A 26413-nucleotide genomic window follows, 5' to 3' on the forward strand; every position below is an offset into this window, starting at 1 on the left:
GCACTTAGGAAAAGTCTCTGAAGTTTCCTGGCACACAGTGTATATGGTTTCCTTTTTATTTAACTGGGAAGAAATTTTCCTAGATCACCTCTCATAAACTTTCAATCTAATGAGATCCCTTTCATTAAAATTTTATCATTTTCATTCTGTTTCAGTCTCGTATGCCTGTTCCCATCCCTTAGGGGAATATGAATTAGCACCCCCATAGTGCTAAACCCCTTCAAAGGAACCAGGCAGACTCATCTTGGAAAGCAGTCACTGTTTATCCTCTATTTAAAAAAAAGCGTAGCACTGATAACTTTCTATTTACATGAAGTTGAGCTTCATATCAAAAGCATCTTAGGCACAGAGATTAATCAGGAGTATTTTTTTTAGTTCTCTCCAGCCTCCTCTATTTTAAAGATCCCTCCTCCTCCCACATGTTTAATCTAGCCTTATATGAGAGGAATCAGTTAATAATTAAAATATTACTGTTAATCAGCATGATGTTAATATAACGAATATGTCAACCCAAACGTGGTTCTGTTATCATCTCCACTTTACAGATGGACAGCTCGCCCAGAAAGGCCCAGCACAGAGGATACTGAGAGCCGGGGCTGCAGATCCAGATGGTTTGGTGTGGTGCGAGAGATATTCTTTATAACCCTGTGTGTGGCCCTGCTTCACCGTCTCATGTGTCTGGATGAGGTTTAGACTAGAAGATTAACACCACTCACACAAACTGCAGCTCTACTTTAAAAGAAGTTTCTACATAAGCTTTTCTACCAATTCTTACAAGGATGGGTTTCGTAGGGGCTGGCTTCTCCACAGCAGAATTAACAGCTCACAAAATCATCCTCAAAGACTACTAGTGCTGCTGGTGGCCTTGAACACTCCAGAAGCCTGAGGTTAGGTCGTTGTTTTGAATGTCTGTCCTGTCTGTTGTCCTTCCTTGCCTTTGTGTGGCTTCCTGACATTATATACATCCCAGGAATAATGACTTACATTGCATAACACAATATGATTTTTACCTTGTCTTTATTTCCTAAACAATACAGTATGATCGCCACACTGTTGTGCGCTTGTTTTACAAATTTTATTCCTAAATAAGGAATAAAGACAAGGAAAACATTTATCTACAAATATTCAGTCAAGACTTGACCTTTCCCTAAACATCTTTTTGTGTGATCAGTTGAACGGCAAAGGTAAAACCCTGTGGGTGTGCAAAAGCAGCTGTGCTCTTGGTCTCCACTTTTAACCCTTTCTGGTTCTGGTTGTGACAAGCTGTCGCAACCTTGCCAGCACTTCTGTCAGAAAGAAGTGTTCCTTCCTGACAGTCTGTCCATTTCCACTATTCTGATGAACTTATTGATAGTAGAAAACTCTGCTCATAAATAAGTAAATGGATGTATTTTTTTCTTTTTTCTTGTGAGTGTATCTTTCTTTATGATATCTACTTAAGAGACCAGGAAATATAACCTGTTAGGATGTATAATGTAGCTGAACATTTTATACATTTTTTTAATTTTAATGTTGCTTCAAGTTGGCATGAATATTAGAATAAGAAGAGGAATTAGTAGTAGTAGATAAAGGGGGAAAGCACTTACGATGATTTATTAAGTAATTATCTGAAATACGTGTTTAGACCTAAAATATGAGAGTTTAGAAGACACAAAATTAAGGGGGACATTGATAAATGGCAAGCAGCTTTTTTCATGAATATACGTCATCAATTTAGCATAGCTGTTTCAGAGAGAACTAGCTTGTCTTATCATGTTTCGATTGATTAGATAAATTAATGATTAAGAGTTGAATTACTCCTTTTTATGCATAAGCATTGACTCTGGTATCAACATTATTACATTAGTGAATTTAAAAATTGATTTAAAAGTCATTAAAGTTGTAGAATACTCTTACTTAAAAAAAAACATAATGATCATACCTTACTCTGAATTTTCAAGATGAATAAAATGTTCTACATAATAAAAAGAAATATGAAGTAGAGGACATGGCTTGTAAGTATGCCTTTCCTCTCCTTAGGCTCAACTCTACATCTTTGTTTTTGATGAATGGAGGGGGTGCAGCACTTAGTATCAGGTGGACGAGTAGTAAGGGAAGAAAAGCCAGGGATAAAATCACTACAAAATCTGGCATTTCTTAGAAAATGTTTTAGAGGCCTTGAAACCACAGAAAACTTTACTCAGGTCCTTCTGAGTTGCTTGCACAGCTCCTGACTTTTTGTTGACGACGGATGGGAAGGATGCCATTAGGGAGCAGTTAAGAGACTTTCCTTTGTTCCTAGCCTTTGGTTTCTATGGCATCCGTATCAGCTTGTAGAAATCTCCTTGAATCCAGCCACACTGTGTAAAGAAGACAAACACAGATCGTTTAGTATTTATTTCTCTTAGTTCTCCAGCCGGGTCATGCCAGACCGTGGAAACCAGAAATACTTACGGTTTCTGTTTCTGTGAAGAGACACCATGACCACAGTAACTCTCATAAAAGAAAACATTTCATTGGGACTGGCTTACAGTTCTGAGATTTAGTTCATTATTTTCATGGTGGGAAGCAAGGCAGCAATTAGGCAGACATGGTTCTGGAGAGATAGCTGAGAGTTCTATATCTTGTTCCGCAAGCAACAGGAATGAACTGTGTGTCACACTGGGTACAATTTCAGCATTGGAGACCTTGATCCCCACCCCCCACGCTCACACACAGTGACACACTTCCTCCAACAAGGTCACACTTACTCTAACAAGGCCATACCTCCTAAAAGTACTACTCCTGGGGCCCACTTTCTTTCAAACGACCACATTTCACTCCCTGGGCCCCATAGGTAGCCATATCATAATGCAAAAATGCATCCCGTACAACTTCAAAAGTCCCCATGCTCTATAACAGTCTCAAACTTATTTAAAAGTCTAAAGTTCAAAGTCTCTCCTGAGATTCATGCAACCTCTTAACTGTAATCCTATAAAATCAAAAAGCAGACCACATACTTCCAACATATAATGGCACAGGATATACATTACCATTCCAAAACATAGGGAAAGGAACATAGTAAGGAAATACTGAACCAAAGCAAAACCAAAAACCAGCTAGGCAAACTAATCTCTATATCTCCATGTCTGATACTGTGGTAGTTTGAATGGAATTGGCCTCCATAAGCTTATAAGGAGTGTCTCTATTGGGAGGTGTGGCCTTGTTGAAGAAGGTGTGGCCTTGTTGAAGTAGGTGTGGCCTTGTTGAAGGAAGTGTGTCACTGTGGCAGTGGGCCTTGAAGTCTCTTTTGCTTAACCTTCTCTCAGTGTCACAGATACTTCCTATTGTCTTCTGATTAAGATGTAGCCAACACAAGTCCGCCTGCATGCCACCATGCTCCTGGTCATGATGATAATGGACTGCACCTCTGAAACTGTAAGCAAGCCACCCCAATTGAATGTTTTTCTTATAAGAGTTGCTGAGGTCATGGTGTCTCTTTGCAGCAATGGAAACCCTGACTAAGACAGATGTCAAAACACTCCAGATCTCCAACTCCTTTCAGCTGTGTTGATTGCAACACACTTCTTTCCCTTGGGCTGCTTCCACTCCCTGTTATCAGCTTCCTTTGGTATGCATCCCACGACTCCTGCATCTTCAACATCTTGGGGTCCCCAAGGCAACCCAGGCTTCACTTTCACAGCTTCTTGCAATGGCCTCTCTAGGCCTCCATTTAGGGACACCCCTGACACAGTCCTGGCCTCAGTGGCTTTCTTTAGTCACAGAGGAAGATTCCATAACTCCTTTCTTCTATCCTTGACTCTAAAACCGGAACCACATGGCTGAAGTTGCCAAGTTCTGTTGCTTGCTGGGACTGGATCATGGCCACCTCATTTTTCCCCAGCTTTCTGTTTCCAGTGGTTACCTTTACTATCTAAGCTTAACTGTTCTGGAACTTGTCTGTAGACCAGGTTGGCCCCAAACAGAGAGTTCTGTCTGCCTCTGCCTCTGCCTCCACCTCTGGAGTATGAAGGCATGTACCACCACCCCAGACTCTGAGCTTTTCTTTAATCCCTTTTCACTACCAGAGTTTAACTGGGCATAATCTTGCCCTGAGGTCACGACTCCCTTTATTATATTTCTTACCTTTTTACCACCTTAAACTCAGGATTTGGTTCCCTTCCATTTCCTGGTGCTCCTTTTCTCCTCAAATTGTACATTTTCTATTTTCCTTGCTCAGTACTTCTTTTCATTATAAATCTTCATTAGAGTTAACTCTAGAAACTTCATGATCGAGTCAATACTAAGCTGTTTTAAGATTTCCTCAGCCAACAAAATTATTCTAAAGCTCTTCATTTTAGCCTCAGGCATACTTTTCAGACAGTGGCAAAAAAGCAGCCACATTCTTCACCAAAATATCACAAGTCTGGTCTCTAGGCTGCATACTAAAGTCTACCTCCTCTGAACCCTCTTGAATCAGGCCCCCACCCTCAGCACTACCGTCTTTCATGTTACTACTAGGATGTCCCATTAAGCCATTCTTTAATCATTCAACTACTTTTCTAATTCATAGTCCCAAAGTCCATATTCCTCCAAATAAAAAACATGGTCTGGCCTATCACAGCACTACCCCAGGCTCTGGTACCAACTTCTGTCTTAGTTAGGGTTTATATTGCTGTGAACAGACACCATGAGCATGGCAACTTTTTTTTTTTGTTTGTTTGCTTGTTTGTTTTGTTTTTCAAGACAGGATTTCTCTCTGTAGCCCTGGTTGTCATGGAACTTGCTTTGTAGATCAGGCTAGTCTCAAACTCAAAGAGATCTGCCTGCCTCTCCTTCCTGAGTCCTGGAATTAAAGGTGTACAGTACCACTGGCCAGCAACCATGGCAACTCTTATAAAGGAACACATTTCACTGGTGTTGGCTTACAGTTAAGAGCTTTCATCCATCATCTTCATGGTGGGGAAACATGGCAGAATACAGGCAGACATGGTGATGGAGAGTTAGCTGAGTGCTCTACATCTTGATCCTCAGGTAACAGGAAGTGAATTCTGTGTCACACTGGGGATAGCATGAGAATAGTTGACCTCAAAACCTATCCCCTATAGTAACACACTTCCTCCAACAAGGCCACACCTCCTCATAGCCACTCTATGGGGTCCATTTTCTTTCAAACCACCACACTATCCTTATTTAATACAGCAATGGTGCTGCAGTAAACAAATATTGTTGGCCAAGGCTCATTGTTGATAGCAGATGTCCACACATAGAGTACCAACAGCAGAAGGGATCTGATAACTGGTAAATAGACACCCAGGCAGCCAGAAGGTGAAAGAACCCTCCCATGTCATACCAGTTCGCTAAAATTAGAAAGTTTCGATATAGACAAGTCTTTGAGACATTGACAACTAAAGACAAAGAAACATGAGGACAGTGGTGTCCCACAGGGCTGGTCACTGTGGAAATGATGCCAGCTCTGGACTAAAGTTATTGCTGGGAGAGATCATAGACACGGGAATACTCTGAAAATGTAAAGAGACTCCATAGATCAGGGCCCTAGAGATAAGTTCTCCCAATTCACCGTCTTCCCTCCTTCTTCACTGCTCCCTGGAACTCCACTGGCTGAATTCAGTCCCACATGTATTTTTCTATAACTTGCAGTAAAAAAAAAAAAAAATGAAAGTGCCTGGCTTATGTTATTCATACAACCATATGTCGCGGGTATTATGTGGCTTTGGTTTAATTTGATCAGCTAAGTAATAACAGCTCTCTGAGGAGTCGTTAAGTTTTGTAGGGAATAGAATAGCACTGCCGTGGGAATACACACGCCACGCGTGTTCAAGGAGCTTGCACCAAAGGGGAAGTTTCTAAAAGGCTTGTGTGGGATAGCTTGAAACAATAATCTGTGATTGCAACGCTCAATAACAATGGTTGTGCCAGCCAAAGACTAAGGAGGCAGCAGCTGGACAGATGTCTTGGGTAGATTTCCTGTGTGTGTGAAGCTGTGGTGACCTATGTTCAGGCTATGGTTTTGGGAGAGAATTTAAGAATCCTGTTTTCAGGCATCTGCTAATGAGTTCTTCTTCACCTTAACTCCCTGGCATTATTCCTCTATTGTTTTCTAGTTCAGACTCTACAATAGTGGCCATAGGATAATGCAAAAACTGTGTTCTTGCATGGTAAATTGTTTCACTTATGTTGTGATAAATGCACTTTGACAGGACTGGAGAGATGGCTCAGAAGTTAAGAGCACGGGCTGCTCTTGAAGACGACCTGGGTTTGATTCCCAGCACCCACATAGAACCCCACAACTGTAACTCCAGTTCCAGGAGATCCAATACCCTCTTCTGTGCATGGGGGCACCAGGCATGCATGTGGTGTAGAGACTTATATGCAGACAAAATACATATACACATAAAATAAAAATAAAATTAATGTGCACGCTGACAAAGGTTGCCATGTTTACAATATGTAACTGTACAAATCAGTGATAGTAAATACATTCATATAGTATAGCCATTATTGTCATTATCCAGCTCCAGAATGCTTCCAACTGTCAAATCCAAATTCTTTACCCATTCAGTAATTCACAGACCAAACCTTCCCTTATTCCCCAACCCCTTCCACTCAGCATCCTACTTTCTGTCTTTGTAAATTTGCCTGCTCTGTGTACTTTGTATGAATGAAATCATGTTGTGTTTGTATCTTGGGAACTAATTCCCATGCATTCACTACTCTTATGTTGCTGTGACCAAGTATCTAAGATAAACAACTTAATGGAGGTAGAATATATTTCAGCTCATGGTTTCAGAGTACCCGTTCCATGGCGAGTTAACTTATATATTTGAGCAAACAGTCGTGGCAGAGAGAATAAGTGGGCTGTGTGTGTGTGTGTGTGTGTGTGTGTGTGTGTGTGTGTGTAGAAATGTCTATTTAAGTCTGTTGTCCATTTTTTAATTAAATTGTTTTCTGTGTTAAGTTTTGGTTATTAATCCCTTGCCAGAGACACAATTTGGAAATATTTTTTCGTATTCTGCAGTTTGCATTTTTACTCTAGCAGTGATTGATAATGAGTAGTTTTTAATTCTTCATGAATTTCTTTTTTATATTCTGTTCCTTGATGTCATAGAAAAGAAATTTCTATGAGTTGTTGCTAAATTCAGCAGTGTGTCTGTCTTAATTTTCAGAGTTTTTTCTTGAATATGGGTATGTTTTGTTCCCCTCACTTCTTAAGAGTAAACTTGTTCTTTGGCAATTTAATACATGTATATAAGATTCTTATGGCTCTCACCCCTTCCTTCCCATACCTGGCAACCCTACTCCTCCCTACAGGTCCCTCTTCCACATTCATGATTGGGGGGGAGGGTTCTTTTGTGATGCATTGACTTTAGCCAGGACTGTTCGTATGACCACATGTTTGGAACTATCTATTTGAGCCTGGTGGGCTCCTCAGCACGCACACAACAACTACCCCTCCCAGAGAATCCATCAGTAGGCAGTAGCTTGGCAGGGAAGGGCGGCCCATGAAGCCATCCCCAGTGCGTGATTGACGTTTGACCATTCCAGCCTTCTGCAAGCCCAAGGGAGGCAACTGCCAATGCTGTGAGATCATGTTTGCAATGGCTATGTTTTGCCCTGAAGACAGCATTCCACAGCCTCTACTTTCCAGCTCTTACGCTCTTTCCTTTTCCCCAGGGCCTTCACGGGAGTAGGTTAAAAGGAATGTCTAGGTTTCAGCTCTCAACTATAACTTGTTCTCAGCAACTAGCTCAGTGATGCGTCTCTGCCTTCACCACGACATTCACTGCAAAGACAAATTTCTCTGACCAAGGCTGGGTATAAACCTGAGTGTCTAGAGTGTTAGTTTGGTACCATGTCAATTTAATTAAACAACAGTAATGAGACCCCATATGCCCCACAGGCCTATAAAATTCCGCAACCATGTTTCTTTCTGACAAGGTTTATTTATGTTATTACGTTATTAATTCTCCAGTGGAGTGGGCCTCAGCTTAAATCCAAACAGAGCAGTTTTGGGGGGTTGGTTTGGTTTTTGTTTTCTTTTCTTTTTTTTTTTTTCAAATAAATGCCTAACCTTAGCTTGGCTTGTTTCTAGACAGCTTTTCTTAACTTAAATAACCCATCTACCTTTTGTCTCTGGGCTTTTACCTTTCTCTATTCTATATACCTTTCTTCCTTTCCTTCTTACGCCATCGCTGGTTGCATGGCTGGATGACTGACTGGCCGCTGGTGTCCTCCCCTTAATCTTCTTCCCTCTTATTTATTCTCTCTGCATGGCAGCCCCACCTGTCCCCCTGCTGCCTAGCTATTGGCCGTTCAGTTCTTTATTAAACCAATCAGGTGATTTAGGCAGGCAAAATAACACAACTTCACAGAGTTAAACAAATGCAACATAAAAGAATGCAACACATGTCTGTATCATTTAGCAAGTTTTCCACAGCATGAACGAATGTAACACATCTTAAAATAATATTCCACAATAGTTGGCTACCCCCATAAAAATCATGGCACTCGGGCCGGGCGGTGGTGGTGCACACCTTTAATCCCAGCACTCGGGAGGCAGAGGCAGGTGGATCTCTGTGAGTTCTAGGCAAGCCTGATCTACAAGAGCTAGTTCCAGGACAGGAACCAAAGCTGCAGAGAAACCCTGTCTTGAAAAACAAAACAACAACAAAAATCATGGCACATCTAGCCCAACAGGGGGACTTTGAAGTTTGTAGGGTTCAAGGCTGGGTAAAACTGTCAGTGCCTTTTCTCTCTAAGCACCCTCTGTAGTTCCTTCAGGTACCAGAGAAGCTAGTCAGTGTGGGCGGGGGGTGGGGGGGGGCTCTGAACTAATCACTGGCTTGATTTCTCTACATCTTGGAACAAGGTATGTAGAATTTTCAGAATAGAGTCTTATCATCTGTTTCTGGTGGGCAACCAAAAGGAATGGTAAGAACCAGTATTCTGCTATCTCTTCTCCAGTGTGCCTTTTTTTTCCTCATTATAAAAATGCAGGCAACTCTGCTTCCATCGTCTTATATTTGGCCCCTCTTTCTATGCCATTGATCTAAGTGTCTGTTTTGCACCGGTGCCATGCTGTTTCTATTATTATGGGTTTGTAGTATAACTTGGAATCAAGTATAGTAGCACCACTAACAGCATTCTTGTATTTCAGGATTGTTTTGGTCATGGATTGTCTTTGTGTTTCCATGGGAATTTTTGGATTAATTTCCTATTTTTGTGAAGAGTGGAGTTGATGTCTAGATTGATTGCATTGAATCTGTAGATTACTTTTCATAAAATGTCCATTTTCCAATGTTGATTCTTCTTATCCCTGAGCATGGGAAGTCTCTCCATCTTCTAGTGTTAGATTGAGATTGAGAAAAATTTCAGGATTTTAAAGTGTTTACTTGTAGAGGTCTTTCACTTCTTACTTAAGTTTGTTCCAAGGCAAGATTTTTTTTCTTGTTTTGTTTTTGTTGTTTTGTTTTGGATTAAGAATAGGATTTTCTCCCAGTTTTTTTTTTGTATGTTTGTCCTCAGCATGACTTTTTAATGGGAATATCTTTTTAAATTTATTTATTTTACATCCTAGCTGCAGTTTTCCCTCCCTCCTCTCCTCCAAGTCCTTCCCCGACAACCCCTCTTTGTTCTCACACTCCAAACCACTCCTCTTTCATCGCTGTCTAGGAAAGGGTGGGTCACCCATGATTTTTGTATCATAATTTTGTATACTGTCAACTTGCTGAAGATGTTTATCAGCTGTAGGAGCTTTATGGTGGAGTCTTTAGGATCTCAGTGTATAGAATCATATCATATAGGCATAGACTGCCCTTTCATTTCCCAGCTGCCTGGACCCGAATAATCACACAGAAACTATATTAATTACAATACTGTTTGGCCAAATAGCTTAGGCATCTTTCTAGCTAACTCTTAACATCTTAAATTAACCCATCTCACTGTGTCACCCAGGCTGGCCTTGAACACAAGATCCTCCTGTCTTCATCTCTGAAATGCTAGCATTACGGGTGTGAACCCCCATGCCCAACTATAATGTTATCTTGAAAACTCCACTCTTTCGGAGATAGATAGATAGATAGATTGATAGATAGATAGATAGATAGATAGAGCCAACAATACAATGGAGTTGTACTCCATGTTTATTATGAATTTTGTGAATAAAAATTTTGAGTAATGTATTTGCTAGTACAGTAATTCGATAAACAAAATGTTACCATTTGCTCAATAATCCACATGTTTCATGAAGATCCATATGCACAATCTCTTTTGAAAGTTTTATTACTTATAATTAAACACTTATGAAAACAAACCGATTAAAGCAGGTACTGTAAAGATGAAGTGAGACCTAATGTGCTGCCCCAGCTACACACAGTCAAGGCTAAGTCTCGGCTCTGCAGCCTTGCTTCCTGGGACTTCAGAGTTGTCGGGAAGCATCCTGTGGGGGCCTGAACTGGGAGCACGCGGAAGCAGCGGCATGATGTGTTGTGTTTTTGTTTTTAAGGAGAAGCATTGGCTACATGCAGAAGAGCAGCACCTATATGGGAGTCTCTGCCTTCGACGGTTTCAGAAAGCTTTCGCTGACTAACTGAGAAGATGCAGAAGATCTTGCAGACAGATGAAATTACCGATAACCAAGTTCTTAGGAAAAGGAAGAGGAAACGGACAGAGACAGCGAACGCAGAGAATGCAAATAGTGCCATGGATAAAGCACAGGTTGGTTTTCTCTTGCTTTGGTTTAGTCTTCTTATCTAGCTCAAGCATAGTCTACAATGCCTACGCTTGCTTCTCAGTACTTTCTCCCCTTTCCTGGTAATTCGTGTTTATTCTTTATTCAATTGAGAGAATATAGCTTCTCTCAAGTAAAGCTTGGGTTGGAAACACAGTCAATAGGCACTGTCCCTACTTCATTTCAGCCAGGACCAAATGTCATTGTTCAAATTCTGTTTGCTGTTCTATACAACAAAAGATCATCAAACTGTGTCTGAAAATATTTTTCCTCACTAGACGCTTTGTGGAAACTGGTGGTTTCTTTATTAAGACATAGTCTTTGCTCTCTGTTTAGAACCTAGATCATGGTCGCCCTCCTTATTCCTTTCCCTTCCTATACTTTGGACAACTAATTGACATGTTCATTCTCTATTTTGATTTATATGTCTTCATACAACCACACATTTATACATGTTTTGTAACACATATAGCATGTTATATTTCCATGTTAATTTTTAAACATTGCACTCTCATAACAAATGTTTTGAGAGTGCACAGTAGTGTCTGCCTCGTATTCCCGTCTCTGACCCACTCTGTTCATACCCCCTCCCTCCCACTACTGCTTTTGCAGCCTCCCTACATTTCTTGCCTACAATAAAACGTAGCTTACCACACACACCGCTCTGCACTTTGCTTTTCTACTTACCATTTGAAGATATTCCCACTGACAGACTACCTTTCTTTTCACCAGCTCTGTTATCCTCCTGTCTAAAGGCACCGTCCTCCAGGTGGCTATCACATGTGGAGTAGTTCTCGGCATTCTTCATATTGCCAGGCAGTTCGCACTGTAAAATGCTATCTTCATAGCAGTTGGTGGCACATGGATATCATTATCTAAGTCTTAATTTGCTTCTGATTTTTTCAATAGGCAGTGCATTTTCCAAAAATTTTTTATATGACTTCATATTATGAGATACATATAACTCATAAAACATGTTCTGTCAAGAAAGAAATTCACATTGCTATCAGCTTATATAGTTATCCATCTTCGTTTTTTCTTTTTAGGGCTAGAACCACTAAAATCCATTGATTTGTACAACTACACCCTACCGGTGATCTCTGTTTGAAATGCCTAGGAGGATGAGTTGTGGCTTAGAGTTGTGCGTCTGTTTCTGTTCGTTTGCCTAGACGTCATAAGACTGGATTAAACTCATTTGTGATTAACTCCAAGTCACCAATAATGCACTTATGTCACATTGAAAAAAGAAATAAAGGCACTTCCCCTTCAAGTGATTTAACCAAGAGGACGTCCAGATTTGGAATCTGTGCTTCGTGCTCCCTATGTCTTCATGTTGTCTGAGCCTGAAGGCTGTCATGTTGATCTATCCCTGTGTCTGTCTGTCCTGTCTTTGGGCACTGTGTTCTCTGTGTGTGCCTGTCTGTGTATGTCTGTGGTGTGGCTGTGGTGGGACTGTCCCTGATAAAGGGCTTGCTCTATCTTTACTGAACGGCATAGAAAGCATCTCACAAATAAGAAATGGGATACTTTACAGGAATCTTCAACAGATTTTGACAAGAGATTAAGTTACTGGCTCCAACTGATCCCGACTGACCCAGACAACAAACAGTACTACATTTTTTATCAGCCAATATCCGTAACCTTTCAACCTTTGTGGTAGATTTTAGAAAGCTGCTTTCTACCTCTGTATTGGCTGCCTTCTGGAAATGATACACATGCATTCTCCAGGTCAGAGGCATGGAAGAGTAGATAATTGAAGATGACAGCTATGCATTAGGTTAGGTAGGGAAATCCAAGGCAAGTAAGGTTGACTGCTACATTGTTCTCTTAAACACAGTTATGTTTTGTTTTGTTTTGTTTTAAGGCTGAGTAGACAGTAGGGTCTTTAGTCTTTAATCTGTAATCTTTTTTGGTCTTTGGTCTCAAGGTATATTATTAACTCTGACTGTGAGGTCCAGCAAAAGCTTCAGTTTGGTAGAATGTAAGAGGTATTTTCACAAAATTTTATTGCCACATAAGATGGTTTTCTGAAGGTTCACCCCATAGTCAACATGCCAGGGGCAGTGAATAGTCCTTTTTCCATTTATACTTTCTTATCATTATCAGTATTAATATTATCAGTATCAGTATTAATATCAACACTTCTGATTTTCATCAGCTATCTTATTGAAATTTACTAGTGTGGGCTTGAAACTGCTCAGGACTAAAATAGGCTCATGTTCTTGGGGCCAGTATGGTGCTGTCTTTGGCACTTTGCTGTCCTCAAAATCTTAATAGTTTTCCATACTACATAATTCTGTTTGTTTCCATTGCAATTCACTCCAACCAGAGATCTTATTTGGCCCAAGATCTTCGGCCTGAAAGTCCTCTTCTTTTATTATTGCATCTGTAGCTAGCTTCTTTTCTCTCCAATTTATAACAGTAACTAAGAGGCCTTATGATGCAAAATACTTGAAGGTATGCCTTGACTCCGAAGCATCTCATTGGGCTGGATACCATCATCAGAGATCACACAACAAGACTCTTGAGCAAACCAAAGTGAAAGTCTACACTGTTGACCTGGGGAATTGTGGACCGTTTTTCCAATGTTGACATTTAGCATTACTTGGAAGCTGCACTGTGTTGAAGACTCTCACACTGTTGATCCATCTTCCTCAGCTCACAACTTTGTCTGTGTCTAACAGCTGCTTATGTTTTCAGGAAAAGGAAATTCAGGCAGGAAGCTTTTCATTCCTTTAAGTTTGTGAACCAACAATGGCACATATTGTTTCTGATCATGTAGGAACTTAGGTGTAACCACAGTGAGGAACATAGGAGTCTGGGAAATGAAGTCTCTAGCTGAGAGTTGCGTGTCCTTCTCAATGCCTGTTTCCATGAAGAAGTGAGAGAGCATAGCTACTTAGACATAGTGAGCACTCTCTTCCTCCACCAACTTTTCTTTGGGGCTCTGGCTCTGTGACATACATATTTATGTGTTTATGAGACTTGAATATACATAGCAGAAATCATAAAAAACTCTGGTGACATTTTCCCATGACTGTTCTCATCGGGCTTTCAATTCTCTATCCCTGCTTGGTAAGATCAAACCAAACCCAAGTCAAACAATAAAACCTAGACTTCTCTTTCACCATGGAGGATTCCTGTTGAGCTGTTGTTTCACTATTTGAGTCACTTCAAGATCTAAGCTTCGATCAGCTCTACATTCTTACCCTCCCTCATGCCACTGTTTTCATTGAGAATTGATCCAGGTTTGGGGAAGGTTTGCATGTCATCTCAACATTTGGGGAGGGGCACATCTCTTCTACCAAAGTTCTCAATGTCCCTGACTGGTCCCTAGGTATCCATCAGTGTTCCTGATGGGCCCACCCTTCGAGGACTTTTGGGAGGATTCTGTTGCCTCTACCCCCAGACTTTGGCAGCTTGGCACCCATGGCTACCTTCCACAAGACCCTGGCACTGTGTAGTCTCTGACTACGTGCTCTCTTTTATCAATTCCCCCAAACCACTGACCAGGACATGAGGACCTTCTGGATTTTCTTGCTGCTTTACATTAGGTCTGGAGAGTCAAGATGCCAGTTTCCAGCACAAGTGCTCTGTCCTGACGGTAGACACGGATTGTCTTCAGATTCTCGCCATCATTAATCTTGCTTCACTTGGAAGTCTTGGGCATGTTTTCCTGTATGCACACCCAGATCTGGGCATCATTTGCAAGAGCACAGGGGAGATAATGTTTAAATGTCATAAGATAATATTACAGTGCTTTCCAAAGTAGTGTGCCAAGTTCTCTTCCTTCAGCAGCATATAGAGAATTTCAATGATCCATGCTTACTCTGCTCAGATTTGTCAGCTTCACTGGGTTTTGCCCAAATGATGGTGATTTTGACCTTTTCTCTGCTCACCAATGGGATTGAATATCTCTGCGTCTACTGATGAACCATATACATTTTTTTACTCTGTAAAATGCCCCTTAATATCATTTGCCCATTTTTCCATTAAGTTGCTGTTTTGATTAATAATACTGCAGACATCGTATTATAACTAATTTTCCATTGGTTCTTACTGTCTTTTTTCTTGTTTAGTGTGCCTTATGAATAGAAATCCTTTATTGATATGGTAATCAGAGATTTTATGTCTAAGAAATGCCCACTCCAAGTTTAAAATATTTACATTTATATATGTTCATGCTTCTTGTACAATTTTTGAATTTTGCTTTTGATATATAAATTCTTAATCCATCTGCAGGGATTTGCACAAAGGGGTGTGTGAGTATGCGTGTATGTGTGCACACCTATGTAAGCACATACATATGGGTGTATGTGTATGTGTGAGAGAGAAGGTGTATGTGTGTGTGGTAATGCATGCGTATGTGTTTAGAATGAGGCAGAACTCCATTTCTTTACCTGTTTTTACAAGGCTAAATGAGCGAGCATTCCAGCATCCTTGGTGGAGCAGATCTCTTCCCTGGTGAGCTTCCAGCCTGCTCTGTCATACATCACAGTTCTCAGTCTCAGACATCTATTTTTTAACCACTCTATTCTATTTCTTGGTATGGTTGCCTACCTCTGTATCAGCACCAAACTGAATTGTTCTGAATTTTTAATAACACCTTGAATTTGGAGAGGAAGTCTCAATTTCTGATATCTTTAAGAACTCTTTTGATATTCTTGGCTGTTGTGTTTACAAACTTTATAGTCAATTTTTACCTTTTCATTGGAATTGCATTACTTAGCTGAGTTCCACTGGAGGATAATCAGTATTTTTACTTTTGGCCTTTCATCTCTGAACTTTTCCTTCTACGTCGAGGGCATGTTTCAGTAATGGATTTTGTTTTCCTCATAAAGAGTTTGTTCTTTTTTGCTATTCATTAATGACACCTATGCTCAAAGCAAGATACAAGCACAAATGTAAAAGACTTAGACTCTAAGACTGGAAAAAAGTCAAGGCGTTCTACAATAATGTACTTGTCGGACTTTTTCCTTGTAGCCCTGGAGATGACTCCCAGGGTCTTCACATGCTCAGCATGAGCTCCTTCCTGGCTTTTACTCACTGGAGACTTTAAAAGGACATTTTACGGAAGTCTAAAATGCATACAGAAAAACACACATATCAATACTGTGGTTCCATGAGTTTCTACAAGATGACTATATATATCTAGAGAATTATATGGTCACCCTTACACTGAGAGACCCTCACACCTGTACATTACCCCTCCCTATGCTTGTGTGACTACTGTCCTTACAATACGTCAGTATGTAGCATCTTTTTTAAATGTTCCTAATCATCTGTAGCTGATATACAGAGCAAGAATTTGCTGTCAGCTTGTTAAGTTTCCTCTAAAAAAAAAAAAAAAGACAAGGTTGTTTCTTTTCTGTTCAGCCCAAACTGGCCTGGAGCTCACTCTGTACTCTGTATCTCAGGCTGACCTCCCATCTCCACCACCAAAGTCCTGGCATTAAAGACTGGTCCCCCTGTGATGGCATATTAACCCAGATGAAGAAAATAAGTCAGATTTTGAAGTACTTAGCGCAAGGCAGGTACCATCTCAGAGGAGCCCAGGTTTGAACCGTGGCCTTGCTATGACTCCCTCTTTATATAATCTTCTGGTTTTTTTCACTGGTTAGGCAGAAAGTCAAAATCCTGGCTTCTACTTGAAGATGATCATGAACATTTTTCCCATCATTTCCTGAGTTCTGGAAGGCAGAGGACAAAGCTGGGGTCACACATTGTAGAAACCGCATGTGGGAATGGGCATCCATGGGTATGGTAGCTTTGGCATACAGAGCATGGGGTGACTGTTAAAGGAACTGTCTTGTTTTTAGAGAGACCCATATTCAGGAAATGCCTTCCTGCCTGGCGAGAGCTCCAGTGATGACGAAACCCCCTTAGCAGAACTGTCCAAGGAGGAACTTTGTACCAAAATCAAAAACCTGAAGGAGAAGCTAACGAACATCCGGAAGGAAAACAGTCGGCTTCGACAGTCTTTGGTCATGCTACAAGGTAAACCTTAAAGGGATTGGCATTTTAGATAAACAGGACAATATGTGATTGGTGCAAAATATTGTATTACTGCAGATCAGTAGTTAAAAATGGAAAAGAAAATCAGTTCCTGAGAGAGCTGAAAAATGACATTGTAATAAATCAGTCGATAGCAAAATTTAAATATGGAAAGCATCCAATTATTGCACACGTAATTTAGATTAGCTTCCAGTGTCCCAAATCTTGTAATCATTTAGAAGGGTTCAACAGATATTTACTGAACTTAAGCTATTTACATGCTGAGCCCCAGAAGGAAACAAAAGTTAGTCCAACCAAACACATATGCCATAGTGTCCAGACGGACTTGCTCTGCCTCTCTGGTCAGGAAGACTCTAGAGAATGGGACTGTTTTTCGTTGCTGTTGTTGTTGTTTTATTTTGTTTTGGTTTTGGTTTTTTGAGACAGGCTTTCTCGGTGTAGCTTTGGAGCCTGTCCTGTCACTAGCTCTTGTAGACCAGGCTGGCCTCGAACTCACAGAGATCCGCTTGCCTCTGCCTCCTGAGAGCTGGGATTAAAGGTGTGCGCCACCACCGCCCGGCTCAAGAGTGGGACTACTGTGATGGACTTTGAGCCAATGGTCCCACAGGCTGCACATGTGCTTTTGTGTCAGGAACAGTGACTTAAGAATGACTCCAGTCAATTAAAAAAGAAAAAATACAACAACACACATACACACACAAAAAAAAGAATAACTAGTTTAGAAGCAAATAGAAGAGAAGGATCAGACTAAGGAAATTAAAAACAAACAAACAAACCTGGCTTGATGCTTTTCTTTTTTTCTGTAGGATCCGTGTTTGTGTTCCACTTTATTTTATAGTGATGGTGTTCTTTGAGTATTTGGTATATGTATACAATGTGTTATGATCATACCCACCTTCGTTTCCTCCCTTCAGATCCTGGCGGGCCCTGCCGCCCCCATTCATACTCTCTTTTCAGGAGTGAAAGCTTTCGGTCATGGTTCAGCACTGCGTGCCTTTTAAACCACAAGCTCCCTGGCAGCTATCTCCTCGGCATCGTGGTGTGCAACTCCAAATACACAGAGCATTTGACAGTGTGCTTCTGTGCTTTAATGTAATCTGTTCTAGAGGTTTGAAAGTGCTCAAAATCAAAGACAAAACATCAGAATAACTTGCTGGCGGAGCACTGATTTAGGGTTATACACTATGATTTCACATCTATTCACTAGCTATAGCACGTTGGTATGTCCTCTTTTTTTGCCCTTTCCCGCAGATTCCACTTCCTCGTCTACAAGATGAGGTCAATATGTTGTTTCCTTGTTACTATGGGAATTTGGATACAATAAAGATAACTTCTCTACCCAATGCCTGGCCCAAGCTGGGAGATTCAGGAATGGTAGCTTACTATTGCCCTCATCTGTTGTTGGTTTGTTTTTGTTTCATTGACCACAGAACCAGAAAAAAAGGTGGGGGGGGGGGGGGAGGAACAAAAAAGAAAACTGTAGTGGGCTGAAGAGACAACTTAGTAGTTAAGAACACTGACTGCTCCTATAGAGGCCCCAGGTTCAATTCTCAGTACATACGGAGAGGCTCAAAGCTGTCTGTAACTCCAGTTCCAGGGGATCCAATGCCCTTTTCTGGCCTCTGAACACCAAGCACACATGTGGTACAGGCATACATGCAGGCAAACACTCATACACATAGGATGTAAAAATAAATAAAAATCAAACTTTTAAGTCATTTGATTCTCCACCTTCTGCCCTATTTTCCTCCAAAACTCATGGGAAAATGGCTTCAATTGGACGTGTAATCTCAGCATGTAAGAGGCAGAAGCAGGAAGACCAGGTCAGTGTCATCTTTGGCCACATTGAGATGCTGTCTCAAAAAGAAAAAAAAAACTTTTAAATTGCATTAGTCCTATCTGGTGATTCTTTTACTAGTTCCTTGGTCACTGGAGGGCTCTGTTCAGAAGTTCTTGCCAACCCCAATATCTTGAAAAGTGTTCCCTCTCCTCTGTTTTCCTATTGCAATTTCAGCATTTTGGATTTTAGCTTGAGGTGTTTAATTCACCTTGAGTTTATGTTTGTGCATGGTAAGAGTTAAGGACCTAATTTCATTGTGCTGTAGTGGAATCCAGTTTTTCCTAATTTCCTCCTCCTAGAGTTCATTGTTAGTATACAGGAGGACTTCATGAAGATAAAAAGTTTCTGCACAGCACATAAACTATTAACAGAACCGGCAGACAGCCCACACCATGGGAGAAACCCTTTACCAGCTATGCTTCAGACAGGAGATAATAGCCAGAATTCACCAAGCCACGCAAACCTTAAGCACCCAGGAAACAAAACTGCCAGTCAGGAAGTGATGTAGCCACATGAACAGACGTTCTCAAGAGAAGCACAGACGGCCAATAACTATTTTTTTAAGTGTTTAGTGTCCTTACTTATGAGAGAAATGCACATTCAAACAACTTTGAGACGTCACCTCATCTTGTTCGGAATGACTGTTCCCAGGCAATCTGACGGATGCTGGAAAGATGCAGGATAGAAGGTCCCTTATCCACCACTGTGGGAGTGAGAGCCATCATAGACATCATGGCAGTCAGTTTGGAGGTTCCTCAAAGTATTAAGAGCGGAACTACTATTATGGCCCAGTTATCTCACGCCTGGGTATCCACAAAGGACTGAGTCCTGCCACAGAGATGAGCCCACGCCCATGTCCACTGCTCCTCTGTTTGCAATAATAAAGAAACAAAAGCAGTCTAGAGGCACATTAGCAGAAGGAGGGATGGTGAAAATGTGCCACGTGTATATGATGGAATACTGGTCAGCTGGAAAGAAAAAATGAAATGTGTAGGGGAATGGCTGTGCAAGGAAAATATAATGTTATGTAAGGTGACAAAAAAATCAGAAATGAAAGAGACCAAGAGAGGGTCCTAGTAGGTAATGAGGAAGGATGGGGTGTAGGGCCCTCCCCTGCCTTACAGTGGATCTGCGAATTCAACATTCAATGCATTGAAGTAGCAAGAATCATTTTGCAGTTTGAAAGAATCCCACATGTGTTTCTCCTCCGAGGCAGTGCAGGGGAGGGCTAAGGCTTCTTTATAGCCCTCTGACCCTCAGCGCACTAGGAGTGAGACGTTATGTCACTGAATGCATTTGTTGCAACGACCAGACGAGAAAACACTGGAAGGGTTTTATCGCCTGACTTATAACCTGACACTTCTCCTTTTTTTCTTCTTTGAAAACTGTGTCAAATGATTCCATTAGCAATGTTACTTAATATGTAAATTATATTGCTATAACTAAGATGAAGTATAGGATTTTTATAAAAGAAAGAGACAAAGGAGAAAGGAAGGGAGCGAGGCAGAGAAGCCCTTTAAAAGGTTTTCATATGCATACTCTCTTCAGTTTTCCATCTGGTATTATTTCTGAGTCCCATTTGAATCTAGTTCTTTTAATCCCGCGAGGATTACTGTTCCCTGATCACCATTCCCCATCATGCACCTACCAGTGCTGAGTGCAGCAGGTACAAGATGCCCAGGCTGAAAGGCAAAGACCACAGAACAGTTGGGGGTTTTTTCACAGAAGCTAGAATTCCAAAATCAGAGTGTCGACAGAGGCGCTAAAGAAGGCTTTCTAGACCTTTCTCCCAGCTTCTGGGGAGTCATGACTGAAGGCAGCCATCTGATACCAGTCTTTACATAATATCCTCTATCTAATCACTGGGTATTAAAAATTTATCTGTGAGCCAGGCGGTGGTAGCTCAAGCCTTTAATTCTAGCACTCAGGAGGCAAAGGCAGGTCAATTTCTGTGAGTTTGAGGCCAGCCTGGTCTACAAGAGCTAGTTCCAGGACAGGCTCCAAAGTTGCAGAGAAACCCTCTCTTGAGAAACAATAAACAGAAAGAAAGAAAGGAAGGCAGGAAGAAAGGAAGGAAGGAAGGAAGAAAGAAAGAATATAAAAGGAAAGGAAAGGAAAACAATAACAACAACAAAATCCATCCATGAGCTTTGATGCTCAGATTTCTGTCTGCAGTTAGTCAGACCTTCTGTTACTGAGAAATTCTTAAATTGAGAAACTCCGTTTATGGAAAGGAAGATTTATTTTGCCTCACAGACTAGGGGGTGTCAGCTGACTCCTTTGCTGTGGGCTCAGAGCAAGATACAGCACTTCAGCAGAGACGGCTTGGTGTCAGAGCTGCTCACCTTATTAGCAGCCAGGAAGAACAGAGAACAAGGAGGGAAGAAGATGTATCCTTCCATGGCAAGTTCCAGAGATGACCTACTTCCTCCACCAAGGCCCCATCCCACTGCCCACCTCCTCCCAATGATGCCCAATGAAGCATCAAGGAATTAAGAGCCCAAATTTAGAATCTCAATAGGCTATCTGGGAGTGGAAGTTAGGAGAATATTATGGATATTAGAGCAAGAAGACAAAGAAAAAGGAAGTAAACATTACTAAATAAATTCAGAATTAGTCTTGACACCCAAACAAGGGACCTTAAGAAGTTATGTTTTAACAAATTCATACAGTTTCTTTCTAGAACTGAAGGGTATACATTTCTAGATCAGAAGACGCCACCTGAAAGCAAACCCACTTAGATACTTGAGCTACAGGTGTAGCTCAGCCCTAGAGTGCTGGCTTCGCATGCACACCGCCCCACCATCAATCGTGTGCACCACAAATAAAGATTGATCCCTATTTTTCCATATATACATATATATATATATATATTGATTAGCAGCTATGGATATTAATGATTTTTAACTTTAATAAAATTTACATTTAAATGTAGGCATACTTTTAAAGATTTCATGAGATTATAAACCACTCGAATCCCCATCTAATGAATTAAAAATAGTTGCCCAAAGCATTGTGACACATCAGACCAAGCGGACCTAGCTTGTCACAGGCTAAGGAAAGGGTCCAAACAATAGCTTCAAGAATCTAAAGGAAATGACTTAATTCTATATCGTGTGAAACTGTGAACCCAGGACAAGGCTAATATAGCAATATTACATGAAATCTCAAAAATGTACCCTATGTACTCTCTACTTTAGAGCCAAAAGTAGAATGTGCTTCCCCAAAATTAAAGAGTAAGCCTAGAAGGGGAAAAAATATGATATCCAGGCCACTGTGATCCATTGTAAGCACGATATTTGTTAAACCAGCAATCCTGAGTTCGATCCTTGTAACCCATATAGTAGGAGAGAACTAATTCCCACTGGCTGTCCTCTGGCCTCCACACATGTGTACACACACACACACAGGCGGAAGAATTAAATGTATAAAATAATAATAAATCCTTGATAGGAAATAGACTTCCATTATATAGTACTACCATTTTTCAAATTTTTCTTATATATTAGAAATTGTTAGTATTCCTTTAAAAAAGGAGAGAACTGATTCATATTGACTACAAGTAGCTTTAAATATCGACTAATTGCCCTAGCATAGATGTATGGCATGTGAAGGAAAACATTCAATATACAAAATATATAAAATACACCAATCTGTATAAGCTGAGAGGCGTGTTACAAAGACAGGAAGAAAAGATGCCAGCTCATCCTGAAGAAGCTAGTGGCTTGATTTCTCAGTCAAAATACCAGTGATCAGCCGGGCGGTGGTGGCGCACGCCTTTAATCCCAGCACTCGGGAGGCAGAGGCAGGCGGATCTCTGTGAGTTCGAGACCAGCCTGATCTACAAGAGCTAGTTCCAGGACAGGAACCAAAGCTACAGAGAAACCCTGTCTCGAAAAACCAAAAAACAAAAAACAAAAAAAAAAAATAAATAAATAAAATAAAACAGTGATCCTTTTGTTGTTTCTCAGTTTTGAGCCTCCTGAATGCTGGGATCGCAAGCATGCACCACCACACGCGGTGGATTTGGCGCTGGGGATCCAGCCTAGGGCTTCATGCATCCTTGGCGAGCACTGTTCCAACTGAGTTACAGCCAGCTCTTAGTTTTGCTTTTAGTAATTGACCAAACTATTCTTAAATTCATCTAAGGGAGTAACAACTGCACAAGGTTACACAGAGAGTGGGGGGGGGGGGACACATGTCACTGCATAGTTAGAGGTGAGGGGCACAGAGCTAGCCAGTCCGTGGGCATAGTGTACATCCCCACAGAGCCTAATCTGTGAGGATCAGGATCAGAGGGACACAGAGCTTAGGAGGATGTGTTTGAGGGAGGGCCAGTACCACGTTGGTTCAAGCTCTGTTGGCTGAATAGTTGTATGGGTTTTGTTTGTTAGTTTGTTTTGTTTTTTTAACATTGTGCCATTTTGGAGATGAACGTTTCTTCTAGAATGGGAAAAAAGAACAGAAATTGTTACCTAGATAGCAGATGAAGTATTGACAATGGAGTGCACATAGGGACCATTACGTCACAATTTGCTGTGATGTCTGCTAACACAAGTCAACCAGGCCAGCTTCTCCAGAGAAGAGCAACCTGTGCGGTCACAAGGGGCCTCCTCTTAGAATCTTCCTCCCAGTGCTTAAAAGCTCTGCCATTATCATCCCTGTGTTTTCCCGTTAGGCCCCACCCCAGAGCTCGGGAATGAGACCTGAAAGCAATCAGAGAAAGGATGGATTCTTAGCAAAGGATGTTTGGAAACAGATAGCCCCAGTTAAAATCTCATTTTACTTCATATAGTATAAGAAAAACATAGCTGTATATTAAATTAAAACTCTGTGTCCAAGTTTGAATCGGAGCTGTGGTAAATTTTATCTGTAAAAAGTAAATCTCAAAGGCTGGAGAGATGGCCCAGCCATTAAGAACACTTCCCACCCCCGAATCAGCAAGCCCAGCACCAAGTCAGGCTCACTGCCTGTAACCTCAGTTCCAAGGATTCTGACACTGTCTTCTGGCCTTCACACATTTAACAAATAATACCAATTTTTTTTTTATCAAGTAATCTCATTTGGTTGTGGTAGTACACACTTAAAATCATAGGTTCTGAGGAAGCTAATGAGGGTTGTGAATTTGAGGCAGTCCTGGGCAGTACACTGTGTTCAGGGCCAGCCTGGGCTACATAGCAAGAGTCTGTCTAAAAATAACTAACAACAACAACAAAAAAAAAAAAAACCTAACAAATGTTTCCTAATATTATACATGCGTGGACCAGGAAACAAGAACCCAATGGCAGATGTTTCTAGGACCCAGATGTGGTCCTGAGATATTCTCTCCCCTAAAAGCCCCAGAGTTTCTCGTGGAAAAGGTCAATTCTAGGGTGTTACACAGGAAACACACTACCATTATTTCTGGGAATGTCAGAGAGAAAACATCAGAGCAGGAAGCAAGGAAGTCTAACAGAAACAGTGGAAAGGTGAGAGCTGGAGGAGCTTTCTGTGACCACAGATGGAACTCGTGGAGTGTTGCAGAGGCACGGTAACCATAGCAAACAGCAGCATATTCTTGAGGCTATTTGCAGAAGTTCATGCTCACAGTCAGGACAGGAGAATGCGGGAGTCACCTGGGAAAACTTACTCCTCTGAAAGTCAACAGCGTCTGTCAAAAGAAGCATCCGTCCCACCATTGTTGTGAAATTAACCTCTGAGAACCAAAGAGTGAATGAGAATTTGTAGAAGAACCTGAGCTAATGGGTGGGCGAGAACCACACCTGGTTCAGCCGTCCCCTAAAACAAAGTGGCTCTGAGTAGTGATGGTCAGATGGGCGAAACCAACTGTCCCTGAGCGAGCCTTCAGATCTACACAAAACAAAAGGATGGGTGCAACCAGCAAGATCCAGACTGAGAGAAAGCTTTAACAGCAAGTGACTCAGTTTCCCCACCTGCGAGGACAAAACCAGAACATGGAAAAGGAACTAGATTGAGGAGAAGCAGCAGCTTTATCATATGGTCCTTATTGGACCTTACTCAAATCAACTGCAAACGTAAACACAAGATAATCAGAGAAATTTAAACATTGGCTGGTTTTTAACATTCATTATTTAAGAATTAGTATTAGTTGCTTGGGGCTATGGCAGCGGTAGTGTGAGTTCCTAACTCAGTTCATAAATATGTAGAGGTGTAAAGTGTTTGCCACCTGAATATGAGAGCCAGAGTGGATTCCCAGCATGCTCAGCAATGCCAGAGGGATGTGGCAGCCCACCTGGAATGCCAGCACTGGGGAGCAAGCTGGCTAGCTAGACTGATCGGGTCTGCAAGCTCTGGGTTCAAGTAAAAGACCTGCCTCGACAGTAAGGGAAGTGTGACCAGGGAGACCAGAGGTAAACTGCTGACCTTCACATGAACATGCACACACACACACACACATGATCCCACACATGTGAGGGGAACGCAGACTTTTGTACATGCATAAAGGTTGGGAATACATATCCTGGAGAAAAAAGATTATTTGTAAAAAAAAATTTGAATTTTACAAAAGGTGATTTACCATTTAATTGATCGTCATGGTAATGATTATTAAAATTAAAGCATACAAAAGTGAACATTTTACCAAGAAAAATATAAATACTTAAAAATAAAGAGGTGAGCATGTTTTTCATCATATTTAATTGCAGCACCCAGGGTCAAGCCCAGAGCTTTTTATGGAAAGCAGGTGCTGCACCAGAACCCCAAATCTGTTTATTTAGGAGTGGGCCTTCCTGTATGGCCAGGCCAGGCTCATCTCTGGCCTCAACTGTGGGCACACCCTGCACCTGCTCTGTGTGTGCGTGTGTGTGTGTGTGTGTGTGTGTGTTTAAGGCATGATAACAGTAAGAGGTAAACTCAGAGGAGAGTGTTTGCACGTGTGCTTAGCTCCTTTCGTCTCTGTGACTGGACGCCTAAGAGCAAATGTCCGATTGGCTGGTGGTTCCAGAGGTCTCCAGCCATGGCCATCTGGATCTGTTGTTTCTGGGTCACAATGAGGCAAAAAACAAAAAACAAAAACAAAAAAAAAAAAACAAAAACAAAAAACCAGGGCAGAGGGTATGGAAGAACCAAGTTGCTTGTCTTACAGTGGCAAAAAAATAGAAGGAAAAGACCAAAACAAGATACAGTCCCCAAGAACATGCCCACAGTGACCTACTTCATCTGGGCCCGATCTTTAGACGTTTCTACCACCTCTCAATAATGCCATAAGCTTATGAACCCCGGGAAGGAGGGATGACTCAGCATTTAAAATCTCACACTGTTCCCAGTGCCCATGCCAGGCATCTCAGGGCCACCTGAGCTCTAGCTCTGGGGGACTCAGCTCCCTTTTTTGTCTCCCTTAGGCACCCACACACATGTTGTGGCAGAGACTCACATAGACACACACTTATATACATGAATAAAAAAATTTTTAAGTAAATCTTTAAAACATCTGAGGACTCCACCTGTATGTTAATACATTGATAAGGGTAGAATTTTTACGAGCCAGTCACCTCTCAGTGATTGGCCCACCATCTGGGGACCAAACCTTCAAGGTTTGCAAAACACAGCCTTGAATTACAACAATTAAAATGTTAAAATGATTAATAATTTAAAGGAGTTAGTAATAATAGCTAACACATCATGCAATAGAGCAGTGGGTCTCAACCTTCCTAATGCTGTGACCCCTTAATACAGTTTCTCATGTTGTGGCAATCCCCAACCATAAAAGTATTTCATTGCTACTTCATAACTGTAATTTTGCTCCTGTTCTGAATCATAATGTAAATATCTGTGTTTTCTAATGGTTTTAGGTGACCCCTGAGAAAGGTTCGTTCAACCCCCAAAGGGAT

General features: G+C 41.2%; 1 protein-coding gene across 3 annotated transcripts in view; it reads left to right on the plus strand.

The window, feature by feature from the left end:
• The window catches only part of Bend6 (BEN domain containing 6), a 49739-nt gene that overhangs the window by 10711 nt on the left and 12615 nt on the right, over window positions 1–26413 (plus strand). For 2 of the 3 annotated variants that reach the window (XM_041655214.1, XM_041655212.1), the window contains exons 2-3: window positions 10484–10695; window positions 16528–16705. In XM_041655214.1, the coding sequence (XP_041511148.1) occupies window positions 10576–10695; window positions 16528–16705 (298 nt within the window). In that variant the 5' untranslated portion in view covers window positions 10484–10575. Of the gene's footprint in view, window positions 1–545; window positions 888–10483; window positions 10696–16527; window positions 16706–26413 lie in introns of all 3 variants that reach the window. The other variant, XM_041655213.1, reaches the window with a different exon arrangement.

The sequence above is a fragment of the Microtus oregoni genome, unplaced genomic scaffold (assembly GCF_018167655.1).
Source record: "Microtus oregoni isolate MIOR12 unplaced genomic scaffold, Mior012 000007F_ref0000211, whole genome shotgun sequence".
NCBI lineage: Eukaryota > Metazoa > Chordata > Mammalia > Rodentia > Cricetidae > Microtus > Microtus oregoni.